General features: G+C 42.6%; 1 protein-coding gene across 2 annotated transcripts in view; it reads left to right on the top strand.

Moving 5' to 3' along the window:
- Positions 1-3,552, top strand: part of LOC147699069 (CD276 antigen homolog) — a 171,278-nt gene extending 167,726 nt beyond the window's left edge. For both annotated transcript variants that reach the window (XM_086935644.1, XM_086935645.1), the window contains exons 6-7: positions 746-878; positions 968-3,552. In XM_086935644.1, coding sequence (XP_086791770.1) covers positions 746-852 — 107 coding nt within the window. In that variant the 3' untranslated portion in view covers positions 853-878; positions 968-3,552. The remainder of the gene's footprint in view (positions 1-745; positions 879-967) is intronic.
- The last annotated feature ends 13,665 nt before the right edge of the window (positions 3,553-17,217 follow it).

A 17,217-nucleotide genomic window follows, 5' to 3' on the forward strand; every position in this document is an offset into this window, starting at 1 on the left:
TAAGCATGGGTAGTTTAGGAAGCACACATTAGAATTGGTTTAGGTAACCAGAGATTGTAAATTTAGTCTTTGCTCATCATTCTTATTATTACTGTCATGTATATTGCATGAAATAAAGACGTCACAACAAATATAAGAAGACAGCGTAACTCAATTAAATTCAAATATCTTTATTCGGTTATAATGACAATAACCATAAAAGCACATCAATGTACATAATTAAAAGTCACATTTTCATTGATTTCCTAAGGTTAAAAACATTTTTAAGAAACGCAATAACAGATGCGAAGTTAATATTCTAAAAGTTGCAATGCTAAAAGTGTGGGTCGGCAATGTCTCAAACCTAGTTTCTTTAACACAGGAATAATCCATCTCTTTCTTGATGTCTCATAAAATTTTCTCAAGAGGATGCTAGAACAATAATTAGTAGGAAACAAAAGCCATCAAACTTTCTAATCCTTAAGGGAGGACAAGAGATTTTCTGACTAATGTATGGTAATTCATTCAGAATTTATATAGGAATGTCACATATCAAACACAAATAGGAACCCACATCCCCAGGGGCACTATTCACAAGTACCTATATCCATACTCTACTTGTGCAAAGGAAAGGTTAAATGCGGCGTCAGGCGGTTCTGAAATTCCAAATGCTGTTTGTTTCCATGCTTTTCTGTAGGACGTTATGAAAGTAACATGCAGCAGAGATCTTTTCCTGCAAAATAACGATGGCTGTATTTTCTTTCAGCTCAGATTGGTACAAGGCGCATCACTAGTAACTGCGAGCTGGCCCTACCCGATGGTTATGTTGCCTTCCTATACCTGTTAGTGCAATGGATTTTCTGGCACATTTAACAGGGCAGGGACACCAGATTGCAAGGGTGAGTCCCTGTGGAAGGTATTGTTTGGAATCAACCTTTAGGTTGTAAACTGAGGTGTGGTTCACTAAATTTGTGCTCTTTTTCTGCAGGTGGTGGTGCAAGTGCAGAAAGCTCTCGAACAGTCTTCCTGCAGGCTCACCCCAAAGCCGTTCCACTGGGAGCAGGTACTTGGTAAGAAGATCTTGTACAGCCACCGAAAACATTCAAGGACAGAGGACGGTTCATATGGTCATAATTAATGCTAACTGCCGGGTAAAATCTATGTAGATTATCTTGAAAAGACTTAATTGAACGCTCGCTTCCGTCCACCGATCTATCATGGTATTAAAGTTTCCTGCCTGTCTCTTAATTTCAACTTCCTTTTGATGTTAATGGTCTCAGATCTTAATGTTGTTCGTGAAGGCGAGTAGACGCCCTGGTGTCGTCCACCAGCCTGATGACTCCATTGTGAAGAACAGTAGAGTTTGAAGGTCACTTGAGGCTGGCTGAAGCAGGAGTGCAGGTCATTCCAACAATAAAGAACGAAGGCCCTACCTGCGTCCTTGGACATCTATCTGTGGATGTTGAGCTTCGGCCCATGCTGGAGATGTTTATGCACTGTCAAAGCTTAGCCATCAACAGTGTCCAGCATCAATAGAAGCTTGGTGGTTTGGGAAGAAGCAGCCCGCTGAGGGTTCCTGGAGAAAGGCCCAGCTCTCCCTGGTCCAGGTGTCAAGCTATCCTGGAATCGTAGAGGTTGCCTTCTCAGGATCTGCCTAGAAACAGCTCGGTTGTTCAGAGGGTTGAGTCAGTGATTCTGGAAATCATGGACCACTGCAGCGAGCATTGCCAGGAGACACTGGCTGAGGTCTGATTCTGTAGAATGCAATGCAGCTGGAGAACATCACAAAACTAAGAAGTTATAGTGCACATAATACAGTGGGCGATTCTTTGGCGGTGCAGATATCCATCCCTTTGTTAATTGGAGTATGGTGGCCTCTGACTATCAGCTGAGCACGGAGGACAGGGACTGGAGGAGAACGCCACACAAATGTTGTAGACTCAATCGCGCTTTTTTTCAAGATGATTGGGGACTTAGAGGAGCAGCAATAAATATTACATTTAATTTTTTATGAGCAAAACCCTACACTTAGAAATATTAGCAGTAGGATTTATTTAATTATGAGTTTATGCCAAAAAAAGTTCATACTGAATATTAGGTTTACATTTTTTAAAGCATTGTCCTGCAGCCAGTGCCAGATATATTATATTATTCTAGTGAGAGCACTGCAAAAAGATTTGCCCGACGTATTAGAGCCATGAAAGGTATCCATGAGGGATTTCCAAGGGATATGGAAGCTATCAGTAAATATGGCATTATTCTGTGTGAACATTGCTTGCCATTTCATGCCAGATGTGAGTTAAACTGTGTCTTGAGCAGTGTCATATAATCACGGTCCAATGCTGGGTTTCATTTTCCAGTCACCATTGCAGTATATTTGCAGCTAAATGTAATATAATCGGGCAGCGCCCTCCAGTCAATAGATAATGTTATATTTTTTAATACTTCTGACAGTTTTGTACACTGGACAGTGCAATTTATAGAAATCTTGCAATATAATCAATATATCATTAATTTTCGATTTTTGAAAGACTCTAATTAGATTTATGAAATTAATAGTCCCATAAATGTGAGATTTTGACAAGTGTTTTATCAGCACTATAAACAATTGCATTCAGGGTACTGACATTGTGCCAGTGGAGGAACAAATTATACAGCAAGGTTGAATTCAAGAAAAGACAAATTAGGCAGAACATGTTGTGGCAGTATTAGCTGTTTGTCGTTTTAGCTCACTTGGCAAATGTTTCATACCATTGGTACCAGAGTAAAACCAGAATACAGCAATCAGCAACGAAAGTGCCCAGTGAAACTTTGCAAACAGTTGCACCACATCTGGGGTTTATAAGTCACTTTTCAACCGTTCGAGCTAGAATGTTTTTTTTGTTGAAATCTGCAAATAGGAATCAGTTGGCGGATTGTGGCAAGTGTGGTAAAATCATATTTCTATAGAAACTGCCAAAGCCTCAGGATTGCACTATCCCAGTGGCCTTGATTAAATATTTATTCTATGAGCACTATGGTACATACAATAATTGCCAGATACTAGACTTAATTATTTTTGGTAGCATTGCTTCTTTGTTAATACTAAGTGATAGATTTATTTTGTCAACACAGTGTTTCAATCTGTGCCAAATTGCACATTCCATTACTCATTTAACACTGCTTTACTTCAGAGGCCAGAATTTATATTGCATTATTCAGGGAACACTAGCTTCATTCGGTGCCTTGTTTTATATTCAGTGGGTCTGTATGCACTGTGTTATACCCTACTTAGTTGTTATTACATGTATTCCAGCCCTGTTGCCTCTAGCTGCTCAGCCAGAGTGTGAGATGGTCATGGAATGTTGGTGTGCCTGTGATGCCTGGAATGTTGGTGTGCCTGTGATGCGTGGAATGTTGGTGTGCCTGTGATGCGTGGAATGCCTGGGTCTCTGAGTGGATGAGTGTTGGCAGTTCGAGATGGGCTGAGCAGCTAGGCAGGCTGCTCCTGGTGGGGCTGGTACCACACTATGCTGGCTGGAGTCAAGACTGATGTAATCTGAACTGAGAGATAATAAAGAAGACTTGAATATACATTCTGGCTCCTGGTGTCTACCTTCATAGGACACAACACACTGTCTGATTATTTTGTGACCACAGCTTTACATCCAAGCCAGGTTTTAAATCGGATTATTTTGTGTAAAGTGTCATGTTGGATGTAACTATTTGTGACCAGTATAATTTAATTATAAATGTATTTTATGAATATTTTAGTATATTCTGTCATATTAATTTTATTTGCTTGCTTTGTCCTTCAAATTTTGTCTTTCAAATTCTGGGAGGAAGATTGTTCTTTTCACAAGTAGATGCTGTTTAGTGTTTTTGAACGATGCCAAGACAGCTGACTTCAAAGGGCCCTCTGGGACATATGCCCACAAAAGTGTTGTGCCAGATTTGTGCATTTTGGAATCATGGAGTATATAACAGGGTCTTTAAAGCCCCTATTTATACAATGTCGATAAATGCAGTCCATTTAAAAGTTTTTGAGTTAATTGAAGATATCTAGGGGGCATGCCCGCTTCAAAGATTTTTTGGTTAATAAGTTCTTCAAGGTAATTTTAAATTTCTCTTAAGTTAAAATGTATTGCATGCCTAATTGTTTCATGAACAATGTGTGCTTTATCGTGGCCATGAATAAAAAAGAAAAACAAAATTTAGAATCATTCATATGTAGTCCCAAATATACTCAGTCATTGTTATGATGCGAAACACGATAATAAAGTGCCCAGGTCTCAACATCTCATAAGTCCATAGTTTTATGACACAGATCTATGATATCTTGCATCCATTGAATGAAAATATTTGATTTTGTATAGAAGAGCTAGGATGGAACTACACCGCCTCCTGAACTATCGGTCTGTAAGAACTAACGCCCCATGCATTGAAGAGATGACTATTTATTGCAGACCCAACATCATCTTCCTGAAGGAGACATAGTTTGCGCAATCAGCTCGCCTACTCCTGAGCATGCTCTCTTTATTGACGATCATGTTTGTGTGTCGGGGTTTGCTTTATTTTGTATCCTTGTGGGATCATAAAGTAATACTCCACAAAGCTGACCTTGACTCACCGTAAAAATATGCCAGTGTGTCTAAGAATGTTTGTGGGGCAATGCATTGTGTGAGCCATGAAATAACAGGAGTTTTTTGACAAGTGATGCCGCCGACACGGGTTAATTTATCAACACCCTAGGAAGGCAACAGGATTTGATTTGAATAATAACTCGAATGGTATCAGAATGTCTCTTCAAATGAGAATCCAGTTAATTCTGTTGAACCCTTCCAGCTACCTGAGGTTTATATCAACAGACAGGAACATTTTTGTCAAATACGCAGAGCAGAGTTACAACCAGCGTTGTCCACGTCATGGTGGAAATAAATTGGTGAAATAGAATATTCACCCATCTCCCTCTTTCTGCAGCTTCTCCCAGAGTTCTCCGAGCTGAGTTACTAGTAAGAATGTATATAGTACTTTGTACATCAAGTGAAAATTCCAAACTATTCAGTGATAATCCATTGAAGGCTATAAAAGTAAATGTTTAGTGTAAGAATGTAGAACATTTATTAGTATGTGATGTGGTCAATCCAGGAACTGCAGGAAATCCCCTAGTGAAAATCAATTTTCGGCAGTGATAAACAGCAACAGAAAATGTAGTTTCTTTTCCCCAATGTGATGGTTATTTTGATCGATTCGAACCCATTCTTTCTGACCTATGGTTCAGAAATCTAAATACACATTAAATTAACTTGTCTTTTGAAGCAGGGGTGATGTTACATTCAGCGAATCAATTTACTGTGCAAGCTTATGACTCTCAATGATTGGTAACGCCTCAAATCAGACTTCTAGGCACACTGGTGGACTTCCTATACACTAAAGGAGATCTGGTCCCAGGCCCAACAGGAGGAATTTCACCTACTACTCTTGCTTCTCAGGGCGCAAGTCAAACCCCAGAGCTGAAGGTCTGCTCCACATTGTGTCTCCTCTCAACATTGACAGACCAAACCTACTCAGAAGTTTACTCTTTAATCGGACTCTCCCAGTCGTGTTTATAAGTCACTTTCCTGCAGGCCACCACCGATAAGCCACACGCGGACACAACAGACTCCACTTACCCATGCATTTCTACTGTCTCTCACAAATCATACTGCTTACTAGCTGTGGAAACCCATGTTTGGCTTGCCGGAACATCACACACCAGCAGCTACAACAGTCCTGCACAAACATGAGACTGGGTCTCCGTATGTACTATCTGGAGATACACTCTGACTTGTACTAGAAGAAAAGAAGTCCCTACACTGCGTCCCCTTGAACCAGGTAAAGTGTCTTAGACCAGAATTCGGGTTTAGCGGTGGCCCATGCACCGTCTGTTATAATTCATGTATACTCACAAATCTTAACACTAACTTAGTGCCTAAATACATATAAATCTAACTATATACACACATGCACTCCACACTCACAAACCTCATACAGGGCATGGCATAAGAGACCCTAACATTATGATCAAAACAAGCATCCATTATCTCATGTCAGATCCTTCTTTAATACACATCTTACGAGATGGCGCCCAAAAAGATCATAATCATAAGAACACAATCAAATGCATGTGTATATTTATTTATTTTAGTGTTTTCTATAGCGCGAACATGACCCTGCACAGGGTATCAGAGCACTTTACAGGAGCATTTCAACACATCAGACCTTGCATATGACGAGACATTGCTGATTTGCGACATTTACACTTCCTTAAGGTATAACAACATATATAGTGTTCAACAGATAGATTACCATAATGCCTCTAGAACTATACAACACAATAATACAAAAACGAATATACAAGTCCAAAATTGTACAGTGAGCTGTTTGCGTGAACATTCGAACAGCATGACAGAATGAAATACAGATTGTTCAGCTGTAAGGTATTAGGGGGGAATTGTCCTCATATAAAACAATTTTGCTTCTTTTTTGAATGTTGCGATGGATGCAATTCTTCTCATGTAGGGGGGGAGGTATGTTCCAAATTCTCGGTGCTGCCCCTGAGAATGCTCGGTCATAAGTTCTTTTCTTACGGAAACGAGCCGGTTTCAGTAGTAGATCCGCTTTGCTCCTGGAGGAACGTGTCCCTCCCGAAAGCGTGAGTTTCTGGGCGAGGTAGACTGGAGTTTTGTTGTGTATTGCTTTATGGGTGATGCATGCCAGCTTGAAATGAATTTGTGCTTCGAATGGTAGCCAGTTGAGAGCTTTCAAGTGAGGGGAGATATGGTCGAATTTTTGGATCCTAGGGAGCCCTGCTAAGGTTGTGCAACCATATTCGATTCTTGAAATGACCAATGCCTGAACTGCTGTTTTGAGGTCTGCTTTATTTTTTAAAAGGTTTTAGTTTTCGTAAGTAGCTTAAGTCGAACCTGGCATTTTTTGCCATTGTGTTGATATGTGCTGACATGTTCAGGTTTTTGTCCAGAATGATACCCAGTGATTTAGTTGACTCAACAATCTTCGGAGTGCACTTTAGAGTAGTGATGAGGTTGGACATTCTGCTATCATTATTTTGCTTTTCAGTGGTGTAATCAGTAGGAATTAAGTTTTCTGAGGATTTAGCTTTAGGTGGTTCTTGGTTAGCCATAGAAGTGTTCTCGTTAGAGCAAGATTAATTGTCTTTATATCATCAGTCGACGCAACCTTGATGTACAGCTGAGTGTCATCAGCATACATGTGGAAAGGTTCTATGTACAGATTGAAAAGTGACGGAGATAGCATTGAACCTTGTGGATCTCCTATAGTATTATTGGTTGCACTTGAAAGGGTTTGGTTGACAATGACTTTTTGCGATCTATTCTCCAGAAAGGAGCTGAACCAGGTTAGAACTGTACCCTCAAATCCCATTCTGTTTTTCAGTCAATCAAGTATATTGGCATGGTTCACCGTGTCGAAATCGGACGACAGGTCCAACAAGATTAAGAGGCATGTTTCGTTCTGGTCGAGAGCCAGTAAAGCGTCATCTACTATGTGCAGAATCGCAGTTTCCGTAATGTGGTTTGGGCAGAAACTGGACTGGCAATCGTTTAAAAGCTTGAAATCAGAAATGTGTAGACTCGGTTGTTGTTGGACACATTTTTCTCGAATTTTGGCCAACATGGGAATATTGTTTACCGGTCTGAAATTGTTCGGATCTATGGGGTTCTCAGTTGTTTTTTTTAGGAGCGGGATGACTTGCCCTGTTTTTAAGCAGGCCGGTATTTGACCTTGTGATAATGAGGCATTAATGACCTTAGTTCAAGACGGGATTAGCAGGTGATTTATGAAGGACCAGCATTTCGCCGGTAAAGGATCGTTATAGTGATTGTTTGGTTTCGTGGTCGACATGATCTTTGAAATGTCTAATTCACTGACCAGTATAAAATCTGACCATCTGGCATTGTTTTTAGGTTTGACTAATTCTTGTTCATCCAGCACCTTATCTCCCAAGCCCTTCTCCATTTCAATGTCTTCAGCAGCTTTCTTGAGTTCCCTCTTGTTGCAAAGTATATTTTGTAATTTGTAAGGTAAGAAGATCCAGAAGTCGTAGGTATTCTTGAAAGGGTGTTGATTAGTTAAAAGCTGGTAAATGGGTAAATAGGAAGGAGGCCCCACCGGGAGCAGCATCCAGCTGCTCAGCCCACTCAATCAAACTGACCACACATTCAAACCATGCACACAGGAACATTCTAATGACATCACACACACAGGCTGAGCAGCAGGGAAAGAGATGAACAGGATATAACACCTCTCCAATGAGTTAGCTTTGTCTGTAAAGAAGACCGAGAAATCTTCGCTATTTAAGATTATTTTGGAAGTGACTGGAGCCATTTTGGCCGACTTGTTTGATTGATCTATAAGTAGATCGAATAGTTTCCTAGGTCTTTTTACTGCATTATCCAATTCTTTACTGAAGAATTCTTTTTTTGATGTAATAATGCTTTTATTATACGCTTTCCTGGATTGTCTCAGTAAGGTTAAAAGGGGTGAAGAGGGGTGTTGTTGCCATTTACGTTCTGATAGTCTCAGTGACCTTCTTTCTTCATTTAGGGCACCATTGAACGACTGGTTTTTGTCTTTGTCCGAAATCCTTTTCACTTTTAGCGGGGCTATGTCCTCAATAATGCAGTACATTGCTTTGTTACAATGCAGCATGAGGTCATTGACGTCAACCATGCTCTTGGGTGGCTGCAGATCAATTTCGCGGCGCGCAGCTATGTTTTCCATATTAATTCCTATAGTGTCCCTGGTCCACTTTTTGGGTTTAATAGCTTGTGCCGACGATTTACTTTTTCTGAGGGGAATTTCGAATGTAATTATGTGGTGGTCCGACCAATCGCAGGGTGTGATTACAATGTTCTCAATTGATTTCTCTTTAGCTATGATTCAATCTAGGATGGATCCTCCATTGTGGGTGGGGAGATGACATCCTTGGACTAAAGAGTGCCCATCCAGGGAGGTTTTAAACAGGGTGATTTGATTGTCATCTTCATCCTCCCAATGAATATTGAAGTCTCCTAAGAAAATATCGTTAGTCTGCAGATTAGAGTTAATAGTAATGATTTCTTTCAACTGGTTGGTGAATTTGGTCTTAGTATCCGGGGGATGGTATAGTGCATGGAGTTTACAGTTCTGGTTATCTGCTGATCTTAAGGACATGCCTAGATATTCACAAGACTCTAAAGGATCAGCCTGTATTTTTGTGATGGAAATGTCAGATCTATGTATACAAGCAATGCCTCCACCCTTTCTGATATTTCTGTCTTGCCTCAGAATCTGGTAGTTCGGGGGGACTAATAGGTCTAGGCAGGGCGACGAAGAGTCAGACAACCATGTTTCACTTAGAATGATTACGTCAATTTCTTGATCTAATATTGAAAGGTTTTTAGTGTCTGCGAAGCAATGGGCGCACTGCCAATAATAGATGCACAGGAGAACAATTAGGTGGTGCAACCGGGTGAGTGGAAAAACCTAATAACCACTCATAGGTTAAACCAGCAAGCTGGTAAAACACAAGGATTCAAGGAAAAGCAAACCCTATGCACACACATCTGATATCAAAGTAAACGTAGGTAGTGAGACATGTAACAAGAAATACAAGTAAAGCTGCAGAAAAACAGTAATTTGTGGAGCTCCCGGGTCACCATGTTCCTGGTTGTGGTCCACAACCAGGAACACAGTAACCCGGGAGCTCCACCAACGGCGCGCACTTTGCGTATCTGAACGCACGAGAAAAAAGAGGGATTTAGAGCTATATACTCTCTCTACTCTTTCCTCCGCTTTGATTCACTGAACTAGATGGTAGATTGGGGTTATCCGCTCCACTACTGGTTATTCTAAAGAGCTCCTGGGATTCCTGTCCGATCACACTTTTCGGCAGTGCCGTCTCTACTTCCTCATTCTTGCTTGAACTGGTCAAGGGCCCCACCGGGTCGGAAGTATCACCGGCAGAGCGACCTTCGACATGTACATAGTCAATTTTTGAGCCCTGAAGATTCGCGTAAGCGCTGAAACACGTGTTGGCTGGCTGCTGTTGAGTACATGAAAATTAAAGAACTGAAGACTTCCTTTTCTGTTCTGGAAATTACTGTTTTTCTGCAGCTTTACTTGTATTTCTTGTTGCATGTCTCACTACCTACGTTTACTTTGATATCAGATGTGTGTGCATAGGGTTTGCTTTTCCTTACGTCAATTTCATGGTTGAGTATGAGGTTGGCTATGTCTGCCGCATGTTTAATTGCTGAGCGACAGTTGAGTAGAGTGCAGCGAAAATGTTTCTGCGCCATGCTCCAAAGTGGCACAGATTCTTCGGGCATTAAAGACACTTTCCAAAGATTGTTGGCATTGATCCTTCTAATGTTTGCATGAGAAGTTCTACCAGCGTTCGTTATGATAGTTTGAATATTTTTGTTTTCTCCTATCTTAGTTTGAGAGGTAGGAGTGGGTTCATATGTGAACACAATGAATAATATCTCACCATCAGTCACATAGTTGAGTTGAGTGCGTGGACGGTAAATTCTATTAGAAAACGCCATTGAGGTGAAACTGTGTTTAACTTGAATTTCACGGGAGGAAGATTGAAAAACCTCCATTTTTGCCAGCCATTTTTCAGACAAACACAGCAGGGTTTTCATATCTTTAATGGCGGCGAGCATGGCTTTGTAAGTTTTGCAAGATTGCGAGCTGAGGTTTATGAGATCACTATTAGTTTGAGGGGTTCTGATCCTTACCGAGTCTAATCTATCGGGAGTGCTAGTGGGTTGTTGAGTGGGAGTCTCTCTAGGAAGGCTTACTTTGGTTATCTCAATAGGATCTGAGCATGTTATATTATGCTTAGGGACAGTTCCTCGACTCCCTTTGAGGTTCCCCAACGCTCCATTCTCGATGACTTGATCTTGATCCACCTGTGAGGTTTCCACCCTGCTAACTGTTCCCAATAATGGGTCGATATCGGTGTTAGGGGTAGGATGGGAGCTCAAGTCGAGATTCGGGGGAACAATTGCTACATGTATGTTTTTGTCCCTGTCTACTCCTCGATTAGAATCATGACAAAGACGTTGTACCACATTGGGTGAGATGACTTTAAACGCCAATGCAAGATCCGTCTGTTGTGATTCTTTAGCCTTGTCGGATTCATCTTCCTTATCACGCGAATAATTGTCATCGTGATGTAATAATTGAGGTTCAATATTGGTATTTCTGCTGATAGGCGCTAGAGCTCTACCATTATCATTAGTCTGTGAATTACTGGTTTCCTGATGTAAAGTTTGGATTTCATTATTAGTGTTGCTGCAATCTGTCGATATAATTTGGGTAGGTTGATTGGATTCATTCTCCCTTCCGATTTCAACAATAGCCGATATGTTCTCAGGTGGTACTGTGCTGGCTTGGGAATTAATGTTAGAATGGATTTTTTTTTAGAGTGGAGCTGCTGAGGACGTGGTTTAAACCTGTTTAACCTGGCCATTCACTGTGCCCCACAGAGACTTCAGTGCCACAGTCTCTTACTCGCACCCAAAGACTTGGATTCGGAGAGGGGGAGGTATGACACCAAAAAGGTTCTAGCTAAAGGTCAGGTAGAAAAATTAAGAATTTAGCAAATGCTATTATGGACATGATGAGATAAAAAGGAAATTGACCTCATATGCTTGTGGGTAAGAAAGTGTAAGGTAGTTTTGTGAACTGATAAGAATTAATAACACTTTTCCTCCCCTCCTTTGACAGGAGAGATTATAGTGTGATTACTATTGATCCTTGAGAATTTGGAATTAGTGCAGAGGTGGCTGGGATGTAACAACCATTGGCAAAGCTAATTGGTTTGACTATAATGTGCTAAAGAAGTAGTTACTCACCCTCTGTAACAATTTGGTGCATACACGATCTATCAGCAGAGTCCTCACTTTGTGAATATTCCCCAGACATCAGACAGGATCTGAAAACTTTAAGGCAGTACACTGGCAGGTTGCGTGCAGCTCTGCACCTACGTCGTTCCACTCCTGAAGAGATGCGTGGACCCGCATGTAAGCATCACCTATCCGCACTCATGTTAATTGCTTTTGTAGGCTTGCCCACACCCGAAGACACAGACGAAAGTGGTATAACCAGTGTTCAAATCTCTAGATGGGATTTTCAGATGGAAAGGAGTCCAGTTTACAGAACGGGTAGGTGGGCGGATCAGTGAGGAGTCTGCAGTTAGAATATCCACCAGAAAGGCCATTAACAAAGATGAGTAACTTATTCTGATAGATACTTCTAGCTGCAGATTCCTCACCTTGTAAATAGGTACCATTGCAGTACCTCCCCAGGTTGTGGGTCTGTGAACTGGCTCAGACCAAAGAGTCCTGCAGGATCACATGGGTAAAATGCCTTCTATGGACCTCACTGTCAAGGCAGTTGTGGTTCATAAATGTGTGCATTCATGTCCACATAGCCACCTGATAAATAACCAGGGCAGGCACTACCCACGCCATTGCAGTGGTAGCAGCTTTGGCTCTGGTGGAATGAACCTGTAAGCCTTCTGGAGTCTGCTTCTTAGTGAACACGTATCAGACTTTAATGCGTAGAAAAATCCATTGAGAGATGGTCGGTTTTTGTACTGCCTTTTTCTTCTTTGTAGCTCACACCAAGGAGCTTTTGCTGGTGGTTCCAGAAGCAAACACAAAAACAAAGAAGCACACAACAAATCGCATTTAATATGCAGTCAATGACGATTCTTTCAGAGTCTTCAGTGTGGAGAATCCTTTTTTATTGTTTCCACAAGATGAGGGATACACACAGCCTCAGCCAACGCGTTTCACCCCAAAGGGCTTCCTCAGGGCTAAATAACGAACACTTCACTTCAAAAACCATGGACTAGTATCCGGTCTTCAAACTTCCGCTTAATGCTTACATTTTCATTTTTAGACAATGGCCCGATTTTTAGGATAAATAATGCTTCAATGGACAAGAATAGTTGCTTTCATGAGAGAGCTCGGGACGCTCACCAGTATACTCCGAGCTCAGGCTGTCTTCGCCTAACAAAAGTACACGATCCAATTGTCGTCTACTTTGATCCTTCCTTGGTGCGAGCTATAAGAAAGCTGAATGCTCTCTTGGGTTCTACAGGATTGAGTCTCTCTTACTGCTTCAAGGGATAGGGATGCAGGAAGAAAGGAATGAACACTTTCAGTAGAAAGGCAGCTAGAGTCCTTAACAACAGTTTGTTCAGACAAACATTGACTGAAAGGGCCTGAAGCGTACTTACACGTCGTACTGGTATTATTGCAACGACGAATTTTAAAAAAGTTATGTGAGGAGGTGCAATAGTCAACTGTGCATCGATTCAAAAGAGGTACACATGAGGAAATTATAAACCAAATTTAGACTACTTAAAGGCTTCACAGAGCGCTTTTGAGGAACCAAGCTGCAAATCTTTAAAGTAACACATCACAGCAGGTAATATGAATAAGGGTGGTGGATATTGCAAATACAAAAAGGCTCAAAAGTGCTGACAGCAAGACCTTGCTGAGTCAAAAACAACACAAACATCAATACATCCGACTGGCAGTGCTTAATTTTAGCCAGTGGTTTCCGATGCTCAGCCCTGGCACCTAATTTGTTTTTGGTACTCGGCATTGGCACTTTATTGTCAACACTGCACTTAGCACAGTCTGCCAAATGGTGGCACTGCTCATCTAATATGAGCAGAACAACGCTTCTTTGTGAATACAATATGCATTAAAAAAAACTAATACCTGCCTCCTCAGCCACTCCTTTAGCTTTGGGGACCTGGAATAATCGGAACTTTCGCACTTGCAGGCGAGAGAGATGGTTAGTGGTTGTTTTGGCCATGATGACCGGGGGGGGTGGGCGGTGCAAGCAGCAGTGGCTTCCTGGTCATGGCCCTGGAACTTATTATTTTACAAATTAAGCCCTGCCAACTGGCTTGCAGAGGGTCTATCTGGCAGTATCACATCGAGCCACAAACTTACTCCAGTGCACGACGTACACTTATTTCATGGAAAGGCAACTGGCTGCCAGGATAACATCAGCTACTTTGCAAGGGAGGTGAAAGGTAATTAACTGTTGTCATTCAATTTCTACACATGAAGACACATGACCCTACCCTGCCCTGCTTGTTGCAGTACCGCATGTCAGTGGTGTTTTCTGTGGAAGCCTGTACCAACATCCACCTCACTCCCCACCCCTTAATGGTGGTGAGGAGAAAGGTCTACACCACCAAGTGACTTGCCCACAACACCAAGAAATTGATGTGGAGGCGGGTCACCATTGGAGACAAACGACCTCTCCCAGATCCCAACCCGGTAGTGACACATCCATCCGTCACCATGGTCAACTGTGGGTGAAGTAGAGAGGGGCTGGCACAACTGCAGATCTTTTGCAGTTTCCTTCGACACCTGACTGGAAACAAGCAGGTTGCCCTACTCCTGGGCCCACTAAAAATTCAGATCCCACTGCAGAGCTCGCAAGTGCCACCTGGTCTATTCGGCGACTTGGATGCAGGAGGCTAGCAGGCCAAGAAGCCTCAGAGCCATATACACTGAGACCCCGGACAGAGGGTTAATGATCAGGGTCATAGTCTGAATGTCCTGCGCTCGTTGATTCAGTGGAATTGCCTGAAAGCACACAGTATCCAGGGTGGTGCTGATGAAAAGGAGCCTCTGTGAAGGAGTGAGGTGTGACGTCACCAGTCTGATTACGAACCTCAGCAATGTCAAGCAGTTTGCCATCATCTGGAGATGGTCTGCGACTGATTGTGGTGAACCGGCCTTCAGCAGATAGTGTTTGAGGGAAGGAAGACTGGTACCCATTGGAGATTTATTTATTAGGGCGAGGGAGTCACTCTTGCAGGCGATGCATTGGAAGAGGATGAGACCATCACCTACCGGGGCAGTGTCAAAGACAAGCAGGGCGGCACAGACACAGATGTTAAGGCAAGTATCGGCAAAGCAAGGGCTGACTACATTCAGCTAAAGAAAATCTGGAGTTCCATGGACATAAGGCTGCTAACCAAGATCAGACTTTTTAACACCAACATAATATCAGTCCTTCTGTATGGAGCAGAAAATTGAAGGACAACAGTGACCACCACCGACAAAGTACAGTCCTTCATGAACACCTGCATGAGAAAAATCCTCACACCATCAGCTACAACAACCTATGGCAGCAAGCAGACTTCCTGCTCCTGAAGAAATCATTAAAATACCCTCTAGCTGAATAGGTCACACCTTCCGCAAGCCTGGAACAAACACCACTAGGCAAGCTCTGACCTGAAACCTCTAACCCCTTGGGCGCGGCCGCAATTTTCGCGCTGTGTGGCTGTTTTTAACAGTGGGCGGGTTCATGACGGCCCCCAGCCGCCATCAGAACACTCCCACCGCGGTGCATGACGGATGGGGTCATCATCAGCCGAAGGGGTTAAGGGAAAAGGGGGCAAGGAAGGACAAGAAAAACACCTGGACTCAAGGCTGACTACAAGGAGATGGATCACACCTGGAGTCAGATTGAAAGAAAAGCCCCTGAAAGAGATGGCTGGAGAGTCCTGGTTGATGGCTTGTACCCCAGGAGTAGTAGTACCAGTAGTACATATAAGTAACCAAATCAACCCATTATCGGGTGAGGTAGCCAACCCACGGGCATCTTGTAGATCTATATACAAAGTGTTCCCTATCTCCTCCATACGTTTCTATATATGGTTGGCTCAGGGAGTATTCAGAGGCAAAAAAGTTGGTTTAGTGCCTGTACGATAATGGAATAATGACTGAATCTGAGGGATTAAGTACTAGCTGCCCCACATCAGGACCTCGGTATGAATTCTGCCCAGAATCGGGTATCACGATTGGCTGTGGCTCATCCTCTGTGCCGGTGGTGTTGTAGCCAGTGTCGATGTCTGGAGAACACGTGCAGACTTTGGTACCAGCCGTGTACTCTCACCACTGGGCGAAACATTGTGCCCAAATTGTCAAGTGCAACTTACCAATATCCAACCTTACCCGGACCCAGTAAGACATACCCAAAACCCATCCAAACGCTCCAAACGCTCGAGCTGCAACTACTCCTTTTTCTCTGTTAATTGCAGATCCTTACCTCAGCACAAGCTAGATATTTTCAACCTTCTAATGGAAGAAGCACCTAGTGCTCTCTTCCTCACGGAAACTTGGCTACATGACAGCTCCGGCCCAGATGTAGCAACTGCTCTCCCAGCCAACTATGCCATAGCAAGAAAAGACCGACAAGGTCAAGTGGGTGGGGGTATCGCGATCATATACTGCAAAGATTTCATTTGCAACATGCTCCCAGTGAACATCCCAGACTGCGAAGCTGCCTCTTTTCAAATTACTTTGAACCCGAACTTTACGCTCTCCGGCCTCCTAATATATAGACCTCCTGGGAACGCTTCTACCTGGACGGCCAGTTTAGCAAATTATATCTCGCCATTTCTGCTAGACTATAAGAATTTTACACTACTAGGGGATCTAAATCTGCATCTTGAGGACCCAACCAACATAGCCTGCCGCAATCTATTAGACGACCTAATAGCTCTAAACTTATCACTCATCAACTCCGGCCCCACGCACAAAGCAGGACATCTTCTTGATCCCATAATCACAAATCTCCCAGAGTTAAAATGGACCCTAACCAGTCCCATATGCTGGTCAGACCATCACCTTGTCAGTTTCAGTCTAGCCAGGACTTCCTCCCCCAGTAATACTATACAATCCTCAAACCCCATGAGAAACTGGAAACTACTTGACAGTAAAAAAATGAATCAAGTGCTGACATCTAGTACACCCGCCCAGGATCAGAACGTGGAAATTTTCGCTGTAACGACTAACCAATGGCTTGAATCCGCAGTCAACCAATGCCTCCCCCTACCGAAGGCAAATAAAAACTTCCACCGCCTCCCAGCCCCCTCGTTCAACGAACTTCTCAAAGCTGAAAAATCGAAATGTAAAGCACTAGAAAGAAATTGGCACAAAGATTGTGTGCCCTGAAAAAAAGATTACATACAATAAGGCGAGAAACGCATATCACTCCTCTTGCATCAAAGCACGGGCCCAACACGTGGCAAACTCCATCAATAATGCCACAAACAAAGCAAAGACTCTGTTCAACACAGTACAGGACCTAGCTCAGCTGGGGCCCAAACAACGGCTACTGCCCATCCCCTAACAAAAAAACAAT

The sequence above is a fragment of the Lissotriton vulgaris genome, chromosome 8 (assembly GCF_964263255.1).
Source record: "Lissotriton vulgaris chromosome 8, aLisVul1.2, whole genome shotgun sequence".
Classification (NCBI taxonomy): Eukaryota; Metazoa; Chordata; class Amphibia; order Caudata; family Salamandridae; genus Lissotriton; species Lissotriton vulgaris.